At 43.6% G+C, this 20,872-nt stretch overlaps 3 protein-coding genes across 12 annotated transcripts in view; 2 read left to right on the top strand and 1 right to left on the bottom strand.

The window, feature by feature from the left end:
• Positions 1-6,447, top strand: part of LOC112565581 (quinone oxidoreductase PIG3-like) — a 20,932-nt gene extending 14,485 nt beyond the window's left edge. Inside the window, exon 9 of the transcript XR_003099442.1 lies at positions 5,840-6,447. The gene's annotated coding sequence lies outside the window, so the exon portion shown is untranslated. The remainder of the gene's footprint in view (positions 1-5,839) is intronic.
• LOC112565578 (quinone oxidoreductase PIG3-like) overlaps positions 1-6,447 on the top strand; it is a 12,186-nt gene extending 5,739 nt beyond the window's left edge. For 8 of the 9 annotated variants that reach the window (XM_025241106.1, XM_025241104.1, XM_025241105.1 and 5 more), the window contains exons 3-11: positions 1,020-1,160; positions 2,223-2,363; positions 2,628-2,736; positions 3,213-3,344; positions 3,469-3,681; positions 4,234-4,338; positions 5,099-5,190; positions 5,565-5,732; positions 5,999-6,447. In XM_025241106.1, coding sequence (XP_025096891.1) covers positions 1,020-1,160; positions 2,223-2,363; positions 2,628-2,736; positions 3,213-3,344; positions 3,469-3,681; positions 4,234-4,338; positions 5,099-5,190; positions 5,565-5,732; positions 5,999-6,022 — 1,125 coding nt within the window. In that variant the 3' untranslated portion in view covers positions 6,023-6,447. Of the gene's footprint in view, positions 1-1,019; positions 1,161-2,222; positions 2,364-2,627; positions 2,737-3,212; positions 3,345-3,468; positions 3,682-4,233; positions 4,339-5,098; positions 5,191-5,564 lie in introns of all 9 variants that reach the window. The other variant, XM_025241099.1, reaches the window with a different exon arrangement.
• LOC112565575 lies at positions 6,052-20,872 on the bottom strand. Of its 2 annotated transcripts, none has more exons than XM_025241093.1 (16): positions 20,489-20,872; positions 18,061-18,106; positions 17,108-17,750; positions 16,544-16,767; positions 16,013-16,136; positions 15,493-15,591; positions 14,895-15,210; positions 14,461-14,699; positions 13,976-14,198; positions 13,595-13,788; positions 12,653-13,196; positions 12,122-12,286; positions 11,497-11,673; positions 11,132-11,296; positions 7,155-10,950; positions 6,052-6,917 (listed from the first exon to the last, which is right to left on the bottom strand). In XM_025241093.1, the coding sequence occupies exons 1-16, from the start codon at positions 20,534-20,536 to the stop codon at positions 6,784-6,786; spliced, it is 7,137 nt and encodes a 2,378-aa protein (XP_025096878.1). In that variant the 5' UTR covers positions 20,537-20,872; the 3' UTR covers positions 6,052-6,783. The 2 variants fall into 2 exon arrangements, with proteins under 2 accessions (XP_025096878.1, XP_025096879.1); XM_025241094.1 differs by having other exon boundaries at positions 11,509-11,673; positions 20,489-20,869.

The following is a 20,872-nucleotide window of genomic DNA, read 5'->3' as shown; positions in this document are numbered from 1 at the left end:
GTACAAAGCATCAACACACACAAACTCATTCACCTGCAACACATATTCTGAAGTGAGATGCAATGCGAAATAAAAAAAAATGTGGGTTACAGTACATAGTCTCAACACACACACACTCACCTGTAACAGGTATTCAGAAGTGAGATGCAATGCAAAAAAAAAAGTGGGTTACATTACAAAGCATCAACACACACACACCCTGCAACAGGTATTTAGCAGTGAGATGCAATGCAAAATAAAATTTGTGTACAGTACAAAGCCTCAACACACACAAACTCTCTCTCACACAGGGCAAATCCTATGTCAAAAACTAGAAGGTTTGACTGTCACATTACAGTCATGTTAGTCTGCACAATACCTAAGCTAGGATGTTAATTTTGCCTTTTTCAAATTTAAAATATCATTTAAAAAGCAACTAATCATGGCTAAAATCAAATAGACAACAAGCTGAACAATTTTTATCAGCAGATTAATAACTTATTTATTCTGTACCTGTAACACTGGAGAAAGCCACCCACGTCGATTCGATGATTCGATTGCTGCTGCAATGTCATTTGTCAGTTCTAAAACATCATGTCTTCTAAATTTATATTTCTGGTAAAGTTGTTGGTCGTTGTACCGGTCCAGGGGAGGATTCCTGTCCCGAAAAACAAGTTCGTGGCGCAAACAGCGTAGAATACGGTCCCCGAACCTCAGTCCGCCATCTTGTGCTTTCGGTACGATAGCGAGCTAACGGAGGGGTGAGGCTCCATTAGCCGTAGAGCTACGATAGCCGGCTATCGGCGGTCCCTGCATGCGAATTTTCCCGCGCTATCGTGACGAAAGGGATATCGTACCTCTAGCGGCGCTATCGTGACGAAAGGGATATCGTACCTTTAGCGGCGCTATCGGTGCTCCCTGCATACGGGGCCTGATCTGTTAAGTCATAGTTCATTGTATTTTATATGTAAAGAATTGATGCTTTAGTAAAGTTGCCAAAAGTACATGGCAGTACTTTAATTATGATAACTTTGACTCAGATGAAGAGAGCAGCTGAGATAGACATGCCTGGAGGATATCACAACCTTTCTATTGGACAAGTTCCTACTCCCACACCAGGCAGTAAGGAAGTACTGATACAAGTCAAAGCTACAGCAATCAACAGGGCTGATACTCATCAAGTAAGAAAATAGTAAATTATTTTTCTTTAACGTTTGTCTGATCTGCTTAGATCAATTTTTAGAAAATATTTTGGAAATGATGACCTTTTGTACAGCTATTATGTAAGACTATAGTTTTTAAAATAGTCAAATTATGGATAGTCTTCTTAACCTAATAATAAACAAAATCTCTAATGTGTTTTCATGATCTTACAATGCTATCATTATTACATATTTTTCAAATTAAATGTAATTAGAGGCGTGGGATGTATCCACCACCTCCAGGTTTTTCCAGTCATTCTGGGACTGGAAGTTGCTGGTATTATAAGTAAATTAGGACCTGGATGCAGTGGGCGGTGGGCGGTGGGCAGTTGGTGACAGAGTAATGACTCTTTTATCAGGTATTTATTGAATTTTCAGAATTACATTCAACAATAAAATGCACATTTTTATGAATAGGCTAGCCTACAAGTATTAATACATCACAAAATCTACCATCAGTATTGCCATCAAAAATTTTTTTTAATGTAGCTACAAAATTTGTTGCTTAAAAGTACTTTATGTCATAGTGAATCCACAATTTTCAGTTTTATGTTACATTTTACTTATAAACAACATGCCATCATCTCATAGTGTAGTTCTTGGCTTGACATAAAGCAGCTTAAGATTGCTGTTGCTGTGGGTCAAAATTGAAAGGCACTTGTAATTGTTTAGGTTTCAAAGTAATTAGCTTTCATTCTCCAAAATTGTTTCAGTTATTAAAAATAAATGTCTACCTCTTGAAAAATGTGCAGTACAATTATGGATAATGACTTTACAACCCCTTGAAATTTTCGATCAGCCTTTACTCCAAATGGATTATTTGGTGATTTGTGATTATGGCTTTAACAACATATTTAATAGTGAATAAAATATATTCTTTCTTCACTTATATTTTTACCTATGTCTTTCATTTACCAGCTGAGGTGTTTTCACTGATCTGTTAAGTCATAGTTCATTGTATTTTATATGTAAAGAATTGATGCTTTAGTAAAGTTGCCAAAAGTAGATGACAGTACTTTAATTATGATAACTTTGACTCAGATGATGAGAGCAGCTGAGATGGACATGCCTGGAGGATATCACAACCTTTCTATTGGACTAGTTACTATTCCCACACCAGGCAGTAAGGAAGTACTGATACAAGTCAAAGCTACAGCAATCAACAGGGCTGATACTCTGCAAGTAAGAAAATAGTAAATTATTTTTCTTTAACTTTTGTCTGATCTGCTTAGATCAATTTTTAGAAAATATTTTGGAAATGACGACCTTTTGTACAGCTATGATGTCAGACTATAGTTTTTAAAATAGTCAAATTATGGATAGTCTTCTTAACCTAATAATAAACAAAATCTCTAATGTGTTTTCATGATCTTACAATGCTATCATTATTACATGTTTTTCAAATTAAATGTAATTAGAGGCGTGGGATGTATCCACCACCTCCAGGTTTTTCCAGTCATTCTGGGACTGGAAGTTGCTGGTATTATAAGTAAATTAGGACCTGGATGCAGTAGGCGGTGGGCAGTTGGTGACAGAGTAATGACTCTTTTATCAGGTATTTATTGAATTTTCAGAATTACATTCAACAATAAAATGCACATGTTTATGAATAGGCTAGCTACAAGTATTAATACATCACATAATTTACCATCAGTATTGCCATCAACAATTTTTTTTAATATAGCTACAAAATTGTTGCTTAAAAGTACTTTATGTCATAGTGTATCCACAATCTTTCAGTTTTATGTTACATTTTACCACTTAATGTAAATAAGCTTTTATGTCTAATGCATCTTTAATAGTTAAATACCACTTAAATATCAAAGACCATTAATTTTTTTTTTTTTTTTTTTTTTTACATGTTATGTTCTTTTATATGAGGAATTTTCTTGCAGCTAATCATAAGACACTAAAACAGAATATTGGTTGAGTGAAGATGCAACATTTTTTTGCACTGTAATTATGTCAGTCATTAATTGAATTGTAAATAAAACGCAAAACTTCAAAATAATAACACCATTGACTTTAAAGGTCGTCGCGAAGCAGAATATGTGGTGTCACCTGAAGGGCTACTTATGCCAATCCCATCTGGGATGGACTTTACAGAAGCTGCTGCTATACTAGAAGTGTGGCTCACAGCATTTAAACTGCTCCACACTGTTGGTGAGCTATCCTCTGCTCAGTTTTATACAAAAGGGAAAAGGGAGTGAGAGAGAGAGATTAGAGAGTCTGTCAAGCAGTGTCCTGGTGTCTATATTAAAGAGAAAATGTTGTGTATGGTTTTTAGGCAAAGTACAGGCAGGTGAATCAGTTCTTATCCATGCTGGTGCAAGTGGAGTGGGAACTGCAGCCATTCAGCTATGCATTCAGGCTAAAGCTCATCCATACATCACTGCTGACAGTTCTGCCAAAATCCAATCAGCAGTTCGCCTTGGTGCAGTGGAAGGGTTTAACTATAAGGAAGAAAATGTGGGTGCTAGAGTACTGGAGGCCACTGGAGGTAGTATTTAGTTTTGCTTTGGATTAGATTATGAAGAGCACTTAGCAGCTGGGATATCTAGATCTTGAAACCCATTATGTATATTTTGATCTTTTTATTTTCTACTGCTTTTGTAACTTCTGTAATTGATACTACTTCTGGTAAAAAAAGTAAAAGTACTTTTAACTCTGGATAAAAGTTTTAGAATTCAGATAATAAAAGAGTTCCAAAAGTTCAAAGAATTTAAACGAATAAAGTGGACACCATTTTTCTTTTGTGAAACCTGAAGGTTTATTTCATCATAATATTTCAAAATAATCACATTAAGATAATTTCTTATATGTGAAGACTGAACACAAAAGATCACAAGTCCAGTTTCAAATTCTGAAACAGAAGATCTTCACACTTTAGGGCTTTTGCTCATATTTGTGTGTATACATATGTCTGTTGCCATTAAATAAGGGAAGTTACCCAGTTAATGTTGCCTAAAGGATAAATATTTATAAGGTGTTCACCCAGTGAATTGTAATTTATTATCATTGTTTTTTCTGAGCAAGTGTACTGTATGTCCAGGAAAGGGCGTAAATATCATTCTTGACTGTGTTGGAAGTTCCATGTATGAGCATAATCTCAGTGCCATTGCTGTAGATGGAAGATGGATCAGATATGGACTGCCAGGTAAGTAGAATATATCTGTCAGACTGTCATATTTGTTATGATAACAGTTTATTGGTGAAGGACAGGAAGAGCTTGAGTGTTATATACACCTGCTCAAAAGTTATCTGGATGGCCCAGAGTGGTCTTCAGACTCTAATAAGTAGACATTTTCAAAAGTATCTGCAGTTCTACACGATGACAGGCATGTCCTATCAGAAAAGTTCTGTCAACTTCCATCAGGCCACTCATTCTGTGTTTGCATGCAGGACTAATAGATTAAGACTGTTCTTTATTGTTTTGGTCGTGCAGCTTCAGAACCCTACAGTGTATGAATTGTGATCATAGGCAGGTCTGAATTATGATTGTAGGAAGGTCTCTCTGGTGTAGCAGGTATGAATTGTAATGTTATTGTTAATTGTTGATGATGTGCTGTGTGATTCTAACCCTTGCTTTCTTGTAAAGCTGCTACTAATTGCATCTCGAATAGTCATATTTTATTCACACACATTTTAGTAATCGTTGATATATTATATATATTCATTTTCTTCTTTCCCATTAGCTTGCACAGTTTATCGAGATTTTTTGTATCTTTTAGATCTGTTAAGAGTGTCTGATTTTTAACTGTTAAGAGAAATTCCACCACATACTCAGAGTACAAAATGTTAAGGAGAGGACTTTTCCTGATTGTCTGATCATTTGATGTATTTTTTTAAAAGTATGATAATTTCATTAGACTGAACTTTGAGAATGGTGTGATGAAAACACTTTCAGTATATTGCAGGTGGTGGAGATGCGAGTGGTGATTTTCTGCGCAAAGTGCTTTCTAAAAGAATTACTCTGACAGGGACAACCCTTCGAGCTCAATCACTTGAGGTACACAGCTCCTTACTGCATGATTTTTACAAGACAACAAATGTTTGTCCGCACTCTTTACCATGTGTGATTTGTTTTCTGATTTTCACAAATTCTTCAAATGCTATAAACCATCCTTTAATAGTTAATGGCAAAATCCCTAAAAACTCTAAAGCATGGTCTCCATTCATTACCATCTGCAGCTTTAAAACTGTTTTCAATTTCTTTATCATTTTTGTCAAATTTGTTTTTATTATCATTACTTTTGTCAGTCTACTTCACCTTTAGATTCTGCTGCTGATCCTTACCTCACAGTTCTTCCACCATCACCTCCATTTATTTTTTACTATTTTCGTATTAGATATCACCAAGTGTTTGGTTTTTTTTTCTTTCAGTTCGCGCTGGTCTCCAACTTCATTAAAGATGTGCTACCTTTGTTTGAAAATGGGGCAGTCAAGCCAATTATTCACACTGTCCTAAGTCTCGAGAAAATTGTAGAAGCTTATAAGTTGACGGAAGCAAATGTCAACACAGGCAAAATTATTCTGACGGTCAACTCAGGGGACGAACACCAAGAACTTTGATATAAAATGGGTTATATTTTGGATTCTGTTGCTGCTCAACTCCTTTGAAAACTGCAAAATCTTTTTATCGCATAATGGAATGTGACAAGGGCAAACAGGGCATTTGTCTGTGCCATTAATAGGAAAGAAAGAATCATAACTCTGAGAAGTGTGACTGTACTGAATATATGGATCTATAACATTCTTTTAGCATTTGGATTTCATTCTTTAGCAAAATCAGATTGTGATATTAAAGATAAAATTTAGATTTTGATACTATCGCACATTAGCTATTAAAAACTAACAAAACAATAATATATTTGAAATAATCATATTTTTAATTTGTGCATTTAAGACAGTGTTTTTATTGTTTTTTAAAGTTAAAACATTGCACACATGTTAAATGTATGGATAATCTGAAGGCAAAAGAGAAAAAAAGGTCATACATTTCATCAGTTACTGAAACTAAAAAAGATCATAGTATTGACAGGAATGTTTCGGTGTATCAACATTATATAGTATGTTTACACATTTGCATTTTTCAGCACTCCTGCATTTGTGTTGCTGTGCATACATTGATGAAATGCTAGGAATAATCCATTTCTGGTGTGTGTATGTTAATATTTCAAATTAACTTGATGGTCTGAAAGCGCATTACATTCAATTTTGCTTATGTTGTGTGGATTCATACAAATGTTAGTATACGAGAGAGAGATTTTATGGATATCAATAATATCAGGACAGTTTATATCTGCTGGTGAATTGCTGAACCAAAAATAGTGGTGCCTTTCAGTGTAAGGCTGCCTTTAATGATAATATTCATTTGGCATGTACTTTAACAATTAAGCAACATTAAAGAAAAGATTTCAACACTTTTTGTCTTTTTAAGTCACACATTGTGAAAGAAGCAAAAAATGTGTTTTTGAAAATGGAAAGCAGTAAGTTACGTAGAAATTCATGACAGCTGACTAGCAGTATTGTCATCAGTTATCTGCCACTTCAAGATCTTTTCTATAAATGAAAGACATTCTATAACTGTCAATTATAGCGGCTAGCAGATATAACGTTCTTTCCCAGTAGGACATTTCCAGGCACCAGAGTCGTAACAGATGCACATGAACTGAATGCACCGGTCATAGAACGCAAACAGCCTTGTGTAGTAGGTTCGTCTTCCGACTGTGCAGCCTGCAAAATGATGTTTCATTTTTAAAGCAGATAAACATGTTGCTTCTTTGAAACAACCCTAACCCTAACCCTTTGAAACAAAAAGTTTGTCGTGAACAATTTGGTAAAAGTACTAAACTATTTTTAATGTTGTAATCAACTAAATTTGCCATTTCACCCCTACCTCTTCAATCCAAGAACAAAAAAGGAACTTTTAAAATGCCAAATTTCAGGGCATAAACAGTATTTTAATCTTACCTTTGCGGGGTACAGTAGTGAGTTCACTTCCCCCTTCACTGGGGTTACTCAGGTCGCAGAAGTTGTAAGAGCGGTCCACAGGGCATGTCCAGGTGCCATTGCAGGAGCACTGGCACAGAAACTCTGTGCAGCCACGCCGCTGTGTAAAAGCTGACCGAGAGCGAATCATTTGCCCCTCTACCATGCATGGCTTGCAGGCAGACGCTGGCACTATGGCGCCACCAGTCTCGCTGACATCAGATTGAGCTTGGTCAAGGCTGCCTCCCACCAAGCTGCAGAGGTTGCGCGATCTCTCCGGCGGGCAGGCAGGCTGTCCATTGCAGTCGCAGTGACAGGCAAACTCCCAACATCCTTCTCGATGAGTGAAGGGTGTACCTCCCGGGTAGGTCTTGTTGTCCACCCGACACTCACGACATCCATCCACTCGATAGTCGGAAGAAAGGCAAAGGTTTCGCGTGCTGGTGCTGGGACATTCCCAGGAACCATTGCAGAAGCATTGGCATGTGAACAGGTTACAGCCTTGTCTGTAGTTAAACTGAGAATTGGCCAAATAGTTTTTGCCATCCACTTGGCAACTCTGGCACTTGTTGTTCAGGGAGGCTAGCCTGGCTTCATGTGCAGCAACTTCAGCCACTGCTTTCATTCGGTCTGTCATCATGTCATCTTCTTTACGCTGCCTTCTGTCATCTTCGTTCTGTTGTTTCCTCATCTCTTCTCTTCTCTCCTCTTCCTGCATGGTCTGCTGCTGTTGACAGACGTCCACCGTTTCAGTCTTGAGGCATGACCAGCTTCCGTCACAGGCACAGTCGCACGTGTGTTGCAAGCACCCATCCCTGTAGAGAAATCTGCTTCGACTCGGGTAACTGGTGTCTCGAATGATGCAGTCCGTACAGCTCAGTGGATCCTCTAATGCACTTTGAGAGAAAGACGACTCCTTCAGTTCAGCTGTGTACCCTTGTCCAGCGGTCCCCTCTGAGGCCAAAGTTTCATACCTGTCGTAGCCAACGCTGGGGGAAAAGCTGGCCGGGCGCACGCAGTAGTTGGTTGGCACCTGAGTCGGGCACATCCACATGCCGTCACACCCGCATGTGCACTCGTATCCGTAGCAGCCCACCCGCAGGCCAAACTGCACGCTGGGAGGGTACTCGTGACCTTGCACGACGCAACTGCGACAGCGACCACTGACAGGGCCATATTGAGGAGGACACACTTCCGACGATGCTAGCTGCGCCGAGCACCGCAGCATCCCCGAGCAGTCGCAGTAGCAGGTGATGTAGTAGCAGTCTTTGGTGTACTCAAAGCTGCCACGATACGACCTGCCATTGACGAAGCAGGACGCGCAGTTCTTGTCCTCCACGTCTCTGGCCCCACTGTCCGAGACAGGTGTTTGCATCATGGGTACCATCTGGAATTGCGCGTTGTATTGACCCTGTGATGCCAGTGGCTGCGCGGGGTCCACCTGTCCACCCTGCGGCAGGACACCCACCGGTAAGAGAAGACCACCACTGCATGTTGCACATGCTCCGCCCGAGGAACCAGAAGAGGCAGAATAGTATGTCTGGAAACTGCTATATACTCGTCCTGGACGAGCTGGAAGATTGTAACCATTGGGATACACGCCAGCCGGTACTGCGTATGGATACGAGGCGCCTCCGATAGGTGTAGATACCGCTGTACAGCCAGGGATAGGGGTTCTGCCCTGACACTGGTGCGCTCCGTCGCAGCCACACGTGCAGGACATCTCATCACAGCCTTCACGCAAAGTGAAGCTCATGTTGCCAGGGAACACATAGCCTTGCACATAGCAGTTGCCACAGGATCTGCCTGTCCTGCCAGGGACTTGTCCGGTGAGAACCCCTGCAGGAAGTCCGGCGCCGACATCCTCTCCTTTCTCTGGTCGACAGTCGGAGTCCATGGTCGGACGGCAGCGGTAGGAACCGCTGCAGAGGCAGGAGCACTTGTAAACTATACAGCCACGCCGCCAGTCAAACACGGAGCCAGAGTGGTACAATCTGTTGTCCACCTGACAAGGCGTGCACCCACTTTCCACTGCAGTACCCGTGGCCTCGGAGCCTGCCTCGGCACTGGACACCGCAGATGCGCTACTCATCTGCCTGGACTGAAGCCCTGCGTCCGCGCCCGACCTGGTGGATGAGGAAGCAGAAGACGAAGCCTTTGAAGCCGAGTAATACTGATTCTGGGCCTGGTGGCCGCCTGCCTGGCCTCGGGACTGCTCGTAGTAGTCGTCATTTTGACCTTCCAGTACTTGTCCCCTGTAACCTGACTGAGATTCATAGCGGTATGCTTGCTGACCACCGTTCTGTCCACCAAGGTTCGTAGCATCCTGTCCTTGACCGTGAGTGCTGTAACTCACCTGCCTACCTGGCAACTGGCTGCCAGACTGGAACTCGGTCTTGGTATACACGACCCTCATTGTGTCGCCGGTTCCCGCTTGCCCTTGCGATTGTCGGGAATCCTGCTGGCTGTAGGCATCTTGAGCTCCCTGGGTCCTGCTGCTCTTATCGAAGCCCTCCTGTCTTCTGTCCACGTAGTATCCACGTACATTAAGCTCCTGCTGCCCATCACTACCGCCCTCCTGGCGAGAATCACTGGATGCAGCGACGGAGGAGGCATTTGTGTCTGCTGCTCCGACCACTCGAATAATTGTTCTCCCATACCTTTGGTCTGTGCTGTGCCTTGAGGCCGCAGCAGCTTCTTCATTGTCAGTGGTGGCCTTCTCCTGGGATCGTGCCTGGTTCCTGCTCTCCGCGCTGCGGTCCAGCTGCGTTCTGCTGGATGATGCTGCAGAAGACTCTACCCTGCGAGAATCCGAAGAACTCTGGCTCGACAATACCGCTCTGGAGTCCGCAGCAGCACTCTGTCTGCCATTGGTGCAGATATCGACGGCTTCTTCCCGCGGGCACCGCCAGGCGCCGTTGCATCTGCAGTAGCAAGTAAAGCGCCTGCAGGATTTTTCCATAAAGAACTGTGAGTCGGACTGATACCTCTTTCCGTCCACCAGGCAAGGCCTGCACGTGGTGTTGGTCCTGGCCAGCGATCTGGCGTTGGAGTTGAGGCTAGATTCGGCCACCGAGGAGCCCTGCGCTGTGCTGACGGATCTGTGGATGGGCGAAGAAGACAGCGTGTCCTGTCGTTGTTGTCGCTGCTGTTGTTGCTGCTGTTGAGCTAACAACGAAGACGACACTGTGGAGACTGACGATGCTGATGATAGTCGGGGGAGTACAGGGGCACTGTCGTCGCCTCTGCACACGTTCCGGGTGTCCGTGTGGTTGCAAGTCCATCGTCCTTCGCAGTTGCATTCGCAGCCGAACTGTAAGCAGTTGCGAGTCAGCAGAAAAGAGGATCGACCCGGAAACACGTAGTTGGAGACCCTGCAGCTCTGACAGGTCTGGGCGCGTAGAACTGGGTCGTCTCGTCGCTCGCACAAGTTGCGTGTGCGTTCGGCAGGGCAGTTCCAGCTGCCATCGCACTCGCAGCCGCACTGAAACTGATAGCAGCCTCTTCGCAAGGTGAAGTTCCTCCCTGGCTGGAACCTCTCTGTGTCGGACACCACACACGTGCGGCACTGCGGCGTCGTGGGGCGTTGGGGTGGGGTCAAGGGTGAGCCGTCAGCGTTGCATACTCGTCTGGCTTTTTCTCCAGGACAGTTCCAGCTGCCGTCGCAGTTGCACCGGCAGTTGTAGTTGATGCAGTCCTTGACCATCTGAAAATCAGACTCGCCGCGAAAGGGTCTTGGTTGCCCTTCCACTTGACACACTCGGCACCCTCCTGGGACCTGATCATGAGACAAAAACCCTTTTCCTCAACTGAGATTTGACAAATTTACAGAAGATCTATGTGCGAATAGTTGTGCAAAAATACATGCACTAATCTGTAAAATAAAAAAAAAAGCACGCGCGCACACAGTTCGACAAAGAGATATTCCAGACAAAAAATATTTCAAGAGTGATACAGACCTCACCAATGCACACGTTTCTGGCTGTTTTGCCTGGACACTCCCAGCTGCCATTACAGTTGCATTTGCACTGATAGTGTATGCATCCTTGGACAAGTGTAAAATCACGCCCACCCCGATAGGTCTCTTCTTCTGATACCCGGCATACGCGACATCCGCCGGGAACCTAAACGAGAACGTAGAAACAAGTTGGTGGTGATGGTGGTTGTTGTAGTGGTGGTGGTGGAGTGAATGAGGAATGGAGTAGCTGATATAATTGCTTATGATAATATAAATGACTGATGAATATGTTGATGATGATGTTAGTGATCATATCTGTGATTATCTTCACCTCAGTCAATGCTACCTGGCCCCTAACTGCCTTACTTGTTCACTGACCTCTCCGAGACAGACATCCCTGGCCTCTTCCCCTGGACATTCCCATGACCCATCGCAGTTGCAGCGACACTTGTAGTGGATGCACTCTTTTCGCATCTCAAAGTTTTCACCTCCGCGGTAAATCTGAGTTTCCGAGATTACACAGCTTCGGCACCCGCCAAGAGACTGTATATTACAAACAGAAAAATGTTGGACATTACAAGCAGGATATATGAATTCTGGACATCATAAACAGGTGTGTTATGTCAGGAAAAGCGTGAGAATCTTTGTTCTGGGTCTTTTAATTATGGTTGATGAGCTGCGGTGTACTTCTGCCATTGTTCCAGATAGTCACATCATGACACTCACCCCTTCCCGTTCAGCAAGCCCTAAATGTTGTGAACAAATCCATGTCACAAGTGTGATTTTCCTAAAATATTTCCTAAACTTCAACGATTGTCTTTTTATTCGGAAAAAAGCTCGCACGTTGTCCGAAATGGTAATAAGTACAATATTTAGTAGTAAAACCATAAAGGCTTACATCTTTAATAGAGACAGGTGTAGTCTGCTCAATCAGAAGCGAGGATGCATCGGATGCGGAAACTATGTCACGTGATGTGTAAAGCTGTCTTACCTCACCACGACAGACGTTTCTGGCCGCTTCACCTGGACAGTTCCAGGAGCCGTCACAGTTGCAGCGACAGCGATACTGGATGCAGCCCTGCTCCAGGCTGAAGTCGGTTTCTGGTGCATGAGTACGGCCGTCGTTAGACACGCACCTACTGCAGCTGCTTTCAACCTGTACAGGTAAATGGACGTAGACATTAAAAAAAGAACTACTCGTTCTTGTCATCGGCATCAAAGTCGTTGACAATACCTCTGCTTTCTTCTTTTACTTTATCACACAAAACATTTTTATCATCTTTTTTATTTTATACAAACACTTTAATGATCAAACCTTTCCATTGTCTTCTACATTCTCCGTCCCTCCATCCTAGTATAATGTCCTGATGGGTGTCCCCTTCTATTAGTTAATAGTTTGAAACTTGTATATAATTACAACTGTCTGAAAACTGCTTTGCCCTTTGCCTGCAGCCAACGGCAACATACCAGCCATGTTCTAGCTTTACAATCAGGAACAACCCCAACAAAAAGAATTACGTACCCTAGCCGTGCTAACCGCTTCACTGGAGCTTCCAGGTCGGGTCTGACCCTCGGTGCACGTGTTGTTGGCGCGGTCGGCTGGACAAACCCAGGAGCCGTTGCAGAAACACGTGCATAGATACTCGAAGCACCCGCTTCTGCGTGAGAAGTAGGAGTTACCGTCGTAGAATTGCCCGTCCACCTCGCACTCGGAGCACCGGGGCTGGCAGATGTAGCGCGCGCGCTCCGCGGGGCAAGTGAACACTCCGTTGCAGTGGCACTCGCAGTCGTACTCGTGGCAGTCCGCCTCGTACGTGAACCTCGATCTGGGAGCTCGCTGCTGACCACCAACCACACAACCAGTGCACTGCGCAGCCGCACCAGAGGCGGAGCTAGCAGCAGACGAGGAGGACGAGGAGGAGGACGAGGAGGACGACGACGATTCTGACGAAGATGAGGATGAGGCGGCGCTGGAAGCGTTGGCGCTCTCGAGTGAGCAGATGTTGATGACACGGTTTGGTTGGCATTCGTAGCTTCCGTCGCACTTACACAGGCAGTCACGATATCTAAAATAATATTACAGTGATTAAATCTCTCTCACACCCACACTCTCTCTCTCACTTGTTCGTAATGTCATGCCAAGAAGGTTGTCTTTAAAAATATTTAAGGCAAAAAAATAATAAAATAAATAAGCAAAATATAAAGCAACAATTAGGCAAGATGTTTAAGACCGCCTTTATTTCGAACCAGCTCTGTTTTGGTGAGGGCTCCATCATCGATCTCTACTTCACTGGGGTCAGGTATCAGTTCAACTGCTGGTCAGCTGGGCCACACGAGAATCTAACCACCAGCCTCTCCGTTTCCTCGAGTAGAGCGAAATAAGAAATAACTTAAAAAGAGGCGATAGTGGAATTGGGTAGAGAGCTTGAAATGAAGTATATATGTATACAGAGTAACATTATACCTGTAGCAACCGTCGATCCTGTCGAAGTAACTGTTGCCTCTCACTACTCGGCTGTCAACATGACAGTTTCTGCACCCGTCACTTTCTACATCCTTGTCGACTTCCGGTTTGTCGCAGATGTTGCGAGCGAAGTGTTCTGGACAGTTCCATGAGCCGTCACAATGACAGAGACATTGGCTGTAGGTCACACAGCCCTGCAAGCAGACCGGCAGATGGGAAATTTTCATTATGTTTAGCAAGAAAGGGGAGACAAGCAAACTTGTAAACTTTGTCAGTGAAAAGAATGAAGTGGAGAGCAGAAAAAAGATGAAATTATGGGATCACGTGAACATGACAGGAGTTACTCGTCTAGTTCACAGCTGCCAAGAACATGAGACGCACTTCTGTGAGGTTGAAGAAAGTGTTGGGCGACACGATTTTGCCGCGGGCGTCGCAGTCCGAGCACTCCGAGTCGTCGCTGGTGGAGACGGTGGTGTTAGCCGTGGTGCAGACGTTGGAGGCGTACCTGGGAGGGCAGTCCCACGAACCGTCACAACGACACACACACCTGGAGTACTGCGTGCACCCGTCCCGGGCAGTGAAGTAGGTGTTGCCGCGGTGGTACCTGCAGGACGGTTAACATCTGGATTAGTACAAGACAATCGCTAGCTCAGCCTCATCTGCAGGGCTTGCTGTCGCCTTTGATGAGTCGACATAACTACGTGCTTTAGCGAGCGTCTTCTGGTATAAATACATACTTTGCAAGTAACTATCCAGAAAACGGCAAAAAAAAAAAAAAAATCACTCATTCCCATATACACGTCTTCCACCCCTCCCAGCTATCCATCGGTTATTGACCCTGCCCCCAGTATCCATTCAGTACTTACACGTTGAAAGCATAGCAGGACTGACAGTCGGTGTTGGTGTTGACATAACTCTTATTGCGCCCAACGCCCCCTGGTCCATGGCATTTGTTGCGAGCGTAGCGCGTGGGACACGACCACGAACCGTTGCAGCGACACACGCAGTTCTTGTACTCGACGCAGCCGTCCTCCAGCTCAAAATACGTGTTGCCCTGAAACTCTTTGCCGTGGGCCACGCAGCTCCTGCACCTCGTGTCTTCCGCCTTGAGGGACACACGAAAACAATAAATAAAAGGATCTGTCTGGTGATTGTGGCAGTCTATTGACCTCAACTGCGTCAATCTAGACCTCTTAGATTAACCTGCTTAAATCATTGTTGTGTTAATAACACTCTCCATAATTTAACGATAACATACCTCTCAATAATACTTTTTAAATTATATAAATTTTAAATTTACTGGAGAAGGAGTAGTAGGAGATTTGCATGTGTCTTCCGCGTACTGCTCCGGGCATTCCCAAGAACCATCACAGCGGCATCTACAATATCTATATCGCTTGCAAGGCTCTTCCAGGTCGAAGTACGTCTCCCCGGCAACGACTTTGCCCTTGGCGTTGCAGGATTTGCACGTGCGCGCGGGGCCAACAACCCTTTCACCCTCGCACGTGTTGATGGAGCGTTCTTTGGGGCAGCTCCAAGTACCGTTACAGTAGCAGATGCAGCCGCGATGTCGGAGGCAACCGTCCTGGACGTCGAAGTAGGAATTACCGTCAAACCTAAACAAATCAACAAAGCAGGTAAATGCCACTTTATTAGGGCTTGCTTGGAAATGTACAGCCATCAAACAATCTACAATTCTGGTCATCAATAAAGTGCTTTTTCAGGAAGACTCCTGACCTCAGTGACCTGTAAAATATTTACAGAAATTAATTAAGGACAAATTTTATTCTTCACTACTGTTTGTAAGCAAAAGAGTAACAGAGCTAAATGCAGTCTTAACAGAAGTGTCTACTCAATAGGTTATGGATAACATGTGAAAAATACACATGAAACCGTACTCGTGGCCCAGGGCTTGACAACGCTGACAGCGGGATCTCGAAGGCTGCTCACTGGAAGTATTTCCTTCAGCTCCCTGTTTGCAGATGTCTATGGTGTATCTGTAGACAGACGGCGATATTGTATGGGAGTTCAGGTAAATAGATAGGTCCGTTACGAAGAAAGCACTGGATTAGAGTTTTCGGAAAATAATGAAAGGATGAATGCCAACACAAAACAGTTTTACTCTGTCGTTATTGTGGTCTCTATGAGCAATAAGTTTATTTTTGGCATAGCATGGCATTACCAAGAAGTATTTATACTTAACATCATGAAAATGCATCATGGGATATTCAAGCATGGTGTTAGCTGAAAAAGACACTTTGGTAGAAGCTACGATCAACACTCAACGCTGCAATTTTTTTTAAATAAAGAAAGGGGAAAAAACCGGAGAAAAGGCTCTACTCATACATTTATGCTTATACAACACATATCCAATCTGCTCATTCATTCTGTGCCATGTCGTTATTATCTAGATTATACCTGGCTGGGCAATTGTAGGAACCGTCACAACTGCAGACGCATCTGAAGCGGTTACAGTTATCATCGTATTCAAACCGAGAATGACCTCTGTACATTCGGCCGTTGACCTCACATGGCCTGCACCCTGATGAATGGAAAAAAGAAAACCATTAAAAAAGAAACCCGTACATTAGGTTGCACATTTGCACCTGAGTGAGCGCGTATCGCAAAAGGAGAGAGAGAGGGAAAGAAATAAAGAGACGCAGGAATATTAAACAGGAATTACAGCTGTTAGAGAGATGGCACCCTAATTTTAAACCAGTTAATTGCAAAATCAACAGAGATAATTTTCTTGACTGCCTCCTCTATCATCATCGTCGTCGTCGTAGTCATCTTATTCATCTTTATTCTCATCAGCACTAACGGCAGCAGATTAGAAAAAAGAAAAGGAAGAGAAGAAATATTCCGAGGATGTATTCACGGCTTGTATTTCCAGCTTGTGTGCAAAGCTCAAGCAAGTTGACACGATTCATTACTGGATTTGTTTCTTACTCTTTGAAAACAGCTCCTCGTAGTACGCGCGCTGGTCCGAGTCGGAAGTCATCACGGACGCTTTGTCGAGCTCGGACACCGACTGCGATGAAGACGATGCCGACTTGGATGCTTCACTTCTCCTACCTGCTGCGCTCTCTGCAGACGCCGACCTTGCTGCCGACACCCCCTCGGAAGCTGCTCGAGACTGCTCGTCACTCTGGGTACGGACTTCATCTCGACCTCTAACAATTTTACGTCATCACCAGACATTCACATTTTCGGTTAAGTTTCACTAAAGCCGTTGTGACATTAAAAATATTGTAGTGCAGCACGATAATAATTTACTCAGGAACTCACAATCGTGAGAGAAATTGTTGGAACGAATGAACAGTACTCATCTTGTGACACATGAAAACATGAGGCAAAGATAAAATTATTGTCGATTGTGACTTTCACATCTTTTTACCTACTCACAGTAAATTCCAGACCCCCAAGCACCTAAGTAGAATCGACCGTCTGCTTATTTAAGAACACTATTTACCTGTCTTCTGACTAGCAGAAACTGACGGAATGTCTACTCACCTCCGATCAGAGGAGCTGTGACGAGATGCCTCGCTTCTGGCGTCCACCTGTTGGGCCTGGCTTACCTGCTGGCTTTGGTTAGCCTGTTGTGACTGGCTCACCAGTCTAGCTTGGCTCGCCGTTTGGGCTTGTCTAGCAGACTCTTCCTGGCGTTCGTTTTGTGAGGCGGCAGCTCTGCTACTGCCGACCCTGCCGCTGCTGCTGCCGCTGCTGCTGCTGCTACTGCTGACGGATTGGTTGTAACCAGACCGGACAGCTCCACCCTGCTGACTGCCCGCCTCTGCCCCATGTTGGAAGCCAGATTGAAACGAACTGCTGCTTCCACTCTCGGCATGAAAACTGGCCTCTGCCTGGTAGTAACTGCTGCTGCTGCTGCTGTTCCTCGCCTCGTAGGAACCTTTGGAAGCAGATCCTTCCTTAGTCCCTCTTGTCTGGATTCCTGCCTCGCCATTTTCTGCAGCTACTGTCTTTAGCTTGGCGAGCAGGTCCTCTCTGGGTGCCGAGAGTTTGTCACGGCCTTCATAACCGACCTTTGACCCCGAGATTCTGGTGTAGGTTGAGTGAGATGCCTCGCCTGCTTCCTCACTCCTGGAGAAGGAGGAAGACGTCTTTTCTCCTGTTTCACGTGTCAAGGAAGAGGCCGCTAAAAACAGAAAACAAACAACGGAATTGGAGCTTCTAGAAGTACATTAAGTATATTCTATACTACACAAAATATATGGAAAGATAATCAGCTAGCCAAACTGTTCCTACCTTTTATTGTAAGTCCGTATGTATTAACTCATCTATGCACATCTGTAATGACGTATGAATATGCTTGTATCAATGCACAGGAACTCTTTTCTTGTCTTTTCTCTTGTAGAGGTTCAAACGCTACTTAACAAGTTCTTCAGAGTTATTTATTAACAACTCCATATTACTTTATTAATAGTAATTATTTGGTTGACACTTACCTGTCACTGTCAACAGCAAGGCGAGGAAGATACCTGACCTACGAGCCTGGAAACAGAAAAGAGACTGACGCTTAAGGATATTGTATTTCTCGAAGGTTCCAGAAACATAATATAGGCATTGAGGTTCTTAATATGTTTGCTAGAAAATCCTAAAATTTCCCTTGCATTTTGTTGAATCATTGCATTTTGAAGGCGTTCCGATATGTCATACATACCAGGCTGGTTTAGTCAGCAGTTGTGGAAAAGATGGAACGAAGCAGTGACAATACAAGAACCCGTACGAAACACAGTGTTATATTAAGGTTGAATAACAGAACAAAAGGAGCACAAAACATAGCAACAGCAATAATCAGTCAGGATTTATAGCCAATAATTTTTACACTAGCAGTATCAGTCAGTATCCCCCAAATACATGCGACGCTTGTAGAGCAGGAAAGGGGTGTTTGGTATCCTACGAATAGAGCTTTTCCCAGGCCTTGCAACATACATCATCCTGTTTTTATGTGGGATTATTTTACCCACCTTCTTCTCCGAAACCGACGAGAGACTAGCGTAAAAAGAAAAAAATAAAAAAAAGAAAAAAAAACCGCATCTCTCATTCATTTTTTTTTCTGTTCTTTACATCCTGCCGCTCACCCCGCTGCTGTCTCTTCGCATTCATCTTCTCACGCAGTCTTGGGAATCGCAGACAACGCTTCGCATGTTTATCAGTCCGGGGACTACACTCGTCAGTCATTTCTTTTTTAACAGCCACACGCTGGCAACAGAAGTGCAAACACACTGTGCCCAGATGCATAACATGTCACTAGTCCCTATCGGGGTGATCAACGTTCAAAGAAGTTTACCAGAAAGGTAGCTGAGAACTTATCATTAACTATCCAGCTATGGCTAGGGAGGCATTGTGCACCTGGGCCCTGATCTCGACTCACCACGTAAATCTTTTATCTTTATGTTCTTTACATAGCTGGAGATTGAGAGCAGCCTCATTATCTCTGGCCTCCATCATGCAGCTCAAAAAGTAATGTGCTAAACATTTCCCTTGTGTTGTTTACTTTCCTATAGACCACAGCTCCCGACTGCTTAAAAAATAAAAGTTCTGCTTTGTAGTTCTCGTTGGTTTTAAAAGTACATTGACGGTAGCCTTTAACTTTCGTGTTTGCAGGAAACAGGTTTAGTCTGCGATTAGTTCTACGACATGTTGACATACAGAAAACATAGTGAATTGAATATTCTATACTCTGAGGCGCGAACAATAAGCTAAAATACATGCATGGGTTTCCATTAATTGTTGGTACAGTACTACTTAATTTTAACAGAAAAAGAAAAATCTCATCATCTTGCAAAGCATTGGAGCCGTGTGTCAATGGTCTAACTGCTTGCAGATGGCTGAAGTCATTATTAACGATAAGTTTGTTGTCGGCAGGCAAAAGACATGGTAGATAAATTATTGCTTTTTGATTTCGAAGCACAAAGAAAGTGGTGGCTGCTTCAAAACTCCTCTGACCACTCTTCGACAAACTGCAGTTCTGCGATTGTGGAAAACCCATTGTCTGAAGGACGTTTCACTTGGGATCACACCACACCGCAAAGTGCTGACTTCCGGGACGGAAGTCCACACTGAAGCCCAATAGCTTTTGACGACTTGTAGTTCGTCCATAGTGGCAGCAGTCAACGTTCAGACAAGAACGGCGAAGTAAGTGGGAGAAGAATATGGAAGAGTTTACGGTGATGGGTCCATAAAGAAGCCGTTGATTATTTACTAAGGAGTGTCTCGACCATACCTAAAGGACAATCCTTTCTACATAAAGCAAGCTAACATCTGCGTCTACCTACAACGCTCACACCCACATATTTTTCCCACACAAACACGAACAAACATAGAGATACACGCACATACACAGTCTCCACCATTTTTAAACAAACAAGCAAAAACATGTAAAAATTTTGTTCGCATAGAAAAACATTTCCAACGATCCATGCAAGCTAGCAACAAAGTGTGCTAGAAGAAAACCGAACTGTGACTAACGAACGGTATCAACAAGGACGATGCATTTAAAATGATTGTCTTCAGATGACTAGCGAAAAAAAAAAAAAGACAGACAGAAAGAGAGAAAAATGAAATAAAGTAACACACAAACAAAAATTAAAAATTAAAGAACTTTAAAAAAACAGCATGAGGGAGCGTAAAAAGACACTTAGTCAAGTGCCTAGAGCGAAAAACAAAATAAAAAGCAAACAAGCAGGTAAAGACAAATAAACAAGCAAATAAAGAGAAAGAAAAAGGAAAGACACTAATAACAGCTTACAAAAGAAAAAGAGGAAAAGTGAGAATGAACGCTCGGGAGCATCCTGCCAGTTAGAAGAAAGGCGTGTAACCAGACAGCATGATGAGTGTGAGAACTTACGAAGTCAAGCACCTGTTGCTTACCTTTCTTCCCAGGGCAGATTCTCCCCACAAACTTCCTCCGTTAGCCATGGTTTCTCCTCCTGCTGGTCTCCGTAACCAGTCGCTGCTCCTGAACCCAGCTGGCTTTACTTACATGAGGAGCAAACTTTTGTAGATTTTCCTCACAATCGAGGGTAAGAAAAAATATCTACGAAAAAAAAAAGAACCCCCACAGTAAGCCGTGCAAGTGTTTGTGCGTGTGTGCGTGTTCAGCACACCTTCACAAGGTTGCAGACCTGCCGTGGCCTTCACAGACAGCAGCTGTGGTCTGTAGCTACAGAGACACAGAAAGGTGTAGCACCGCACCAGACAGCTTCTGGCACGCCGACTGCGCACGCGTAACGTCGGGAGCTAAGTTGGAGGGTG

Source organism: Pomacea canaliculata, linkage group LG6 (genome assembly GCF_003073045.1).
Source record: "Pomacea canaliculata isolate SZHN2017 linkage group LG6, ASM307304v1, whole genome shotgun sequence".
Classification (NCBI taxonomy): Eukaryota; Metazoa; Mollusca; class Gastropoda; order Architaenioglossa; family Ampullariidae; genus Pomacea; species Pomacea canaliculata.
This window is presented reverse-complemented; position numbering and strand designations above follow the sequence as displayed.

What these genes read in the sequence shown, in the direction of transcription:
- LOC112565575 (XM_025241093.1), bottom strand. Translation starts at nt 20,536, where the DNA reads ATGGCTAACGGAGGAAGTTTGTGGGGAGAATCTGCCCTGGGAAGAAAG. An exon ending in AATCTGCCCTGGGAAGAAAG is followed by an intron (nt 18,107 to 20,488) that starts GTAAGCAACAGG and finishes TTCTGTTTCCAG; the next exon opens with GCTCGTAGGTCAGGTATCTT. An exon ending in TCCTGCTATGCTTTCAACGT is followed by an intron (nt 14,199 to 14,460) that starts GTAAGTACTGAA and finishes ACCGTCCTGCAG; the next exon opens with GTACCACCGCGGCAACACCT.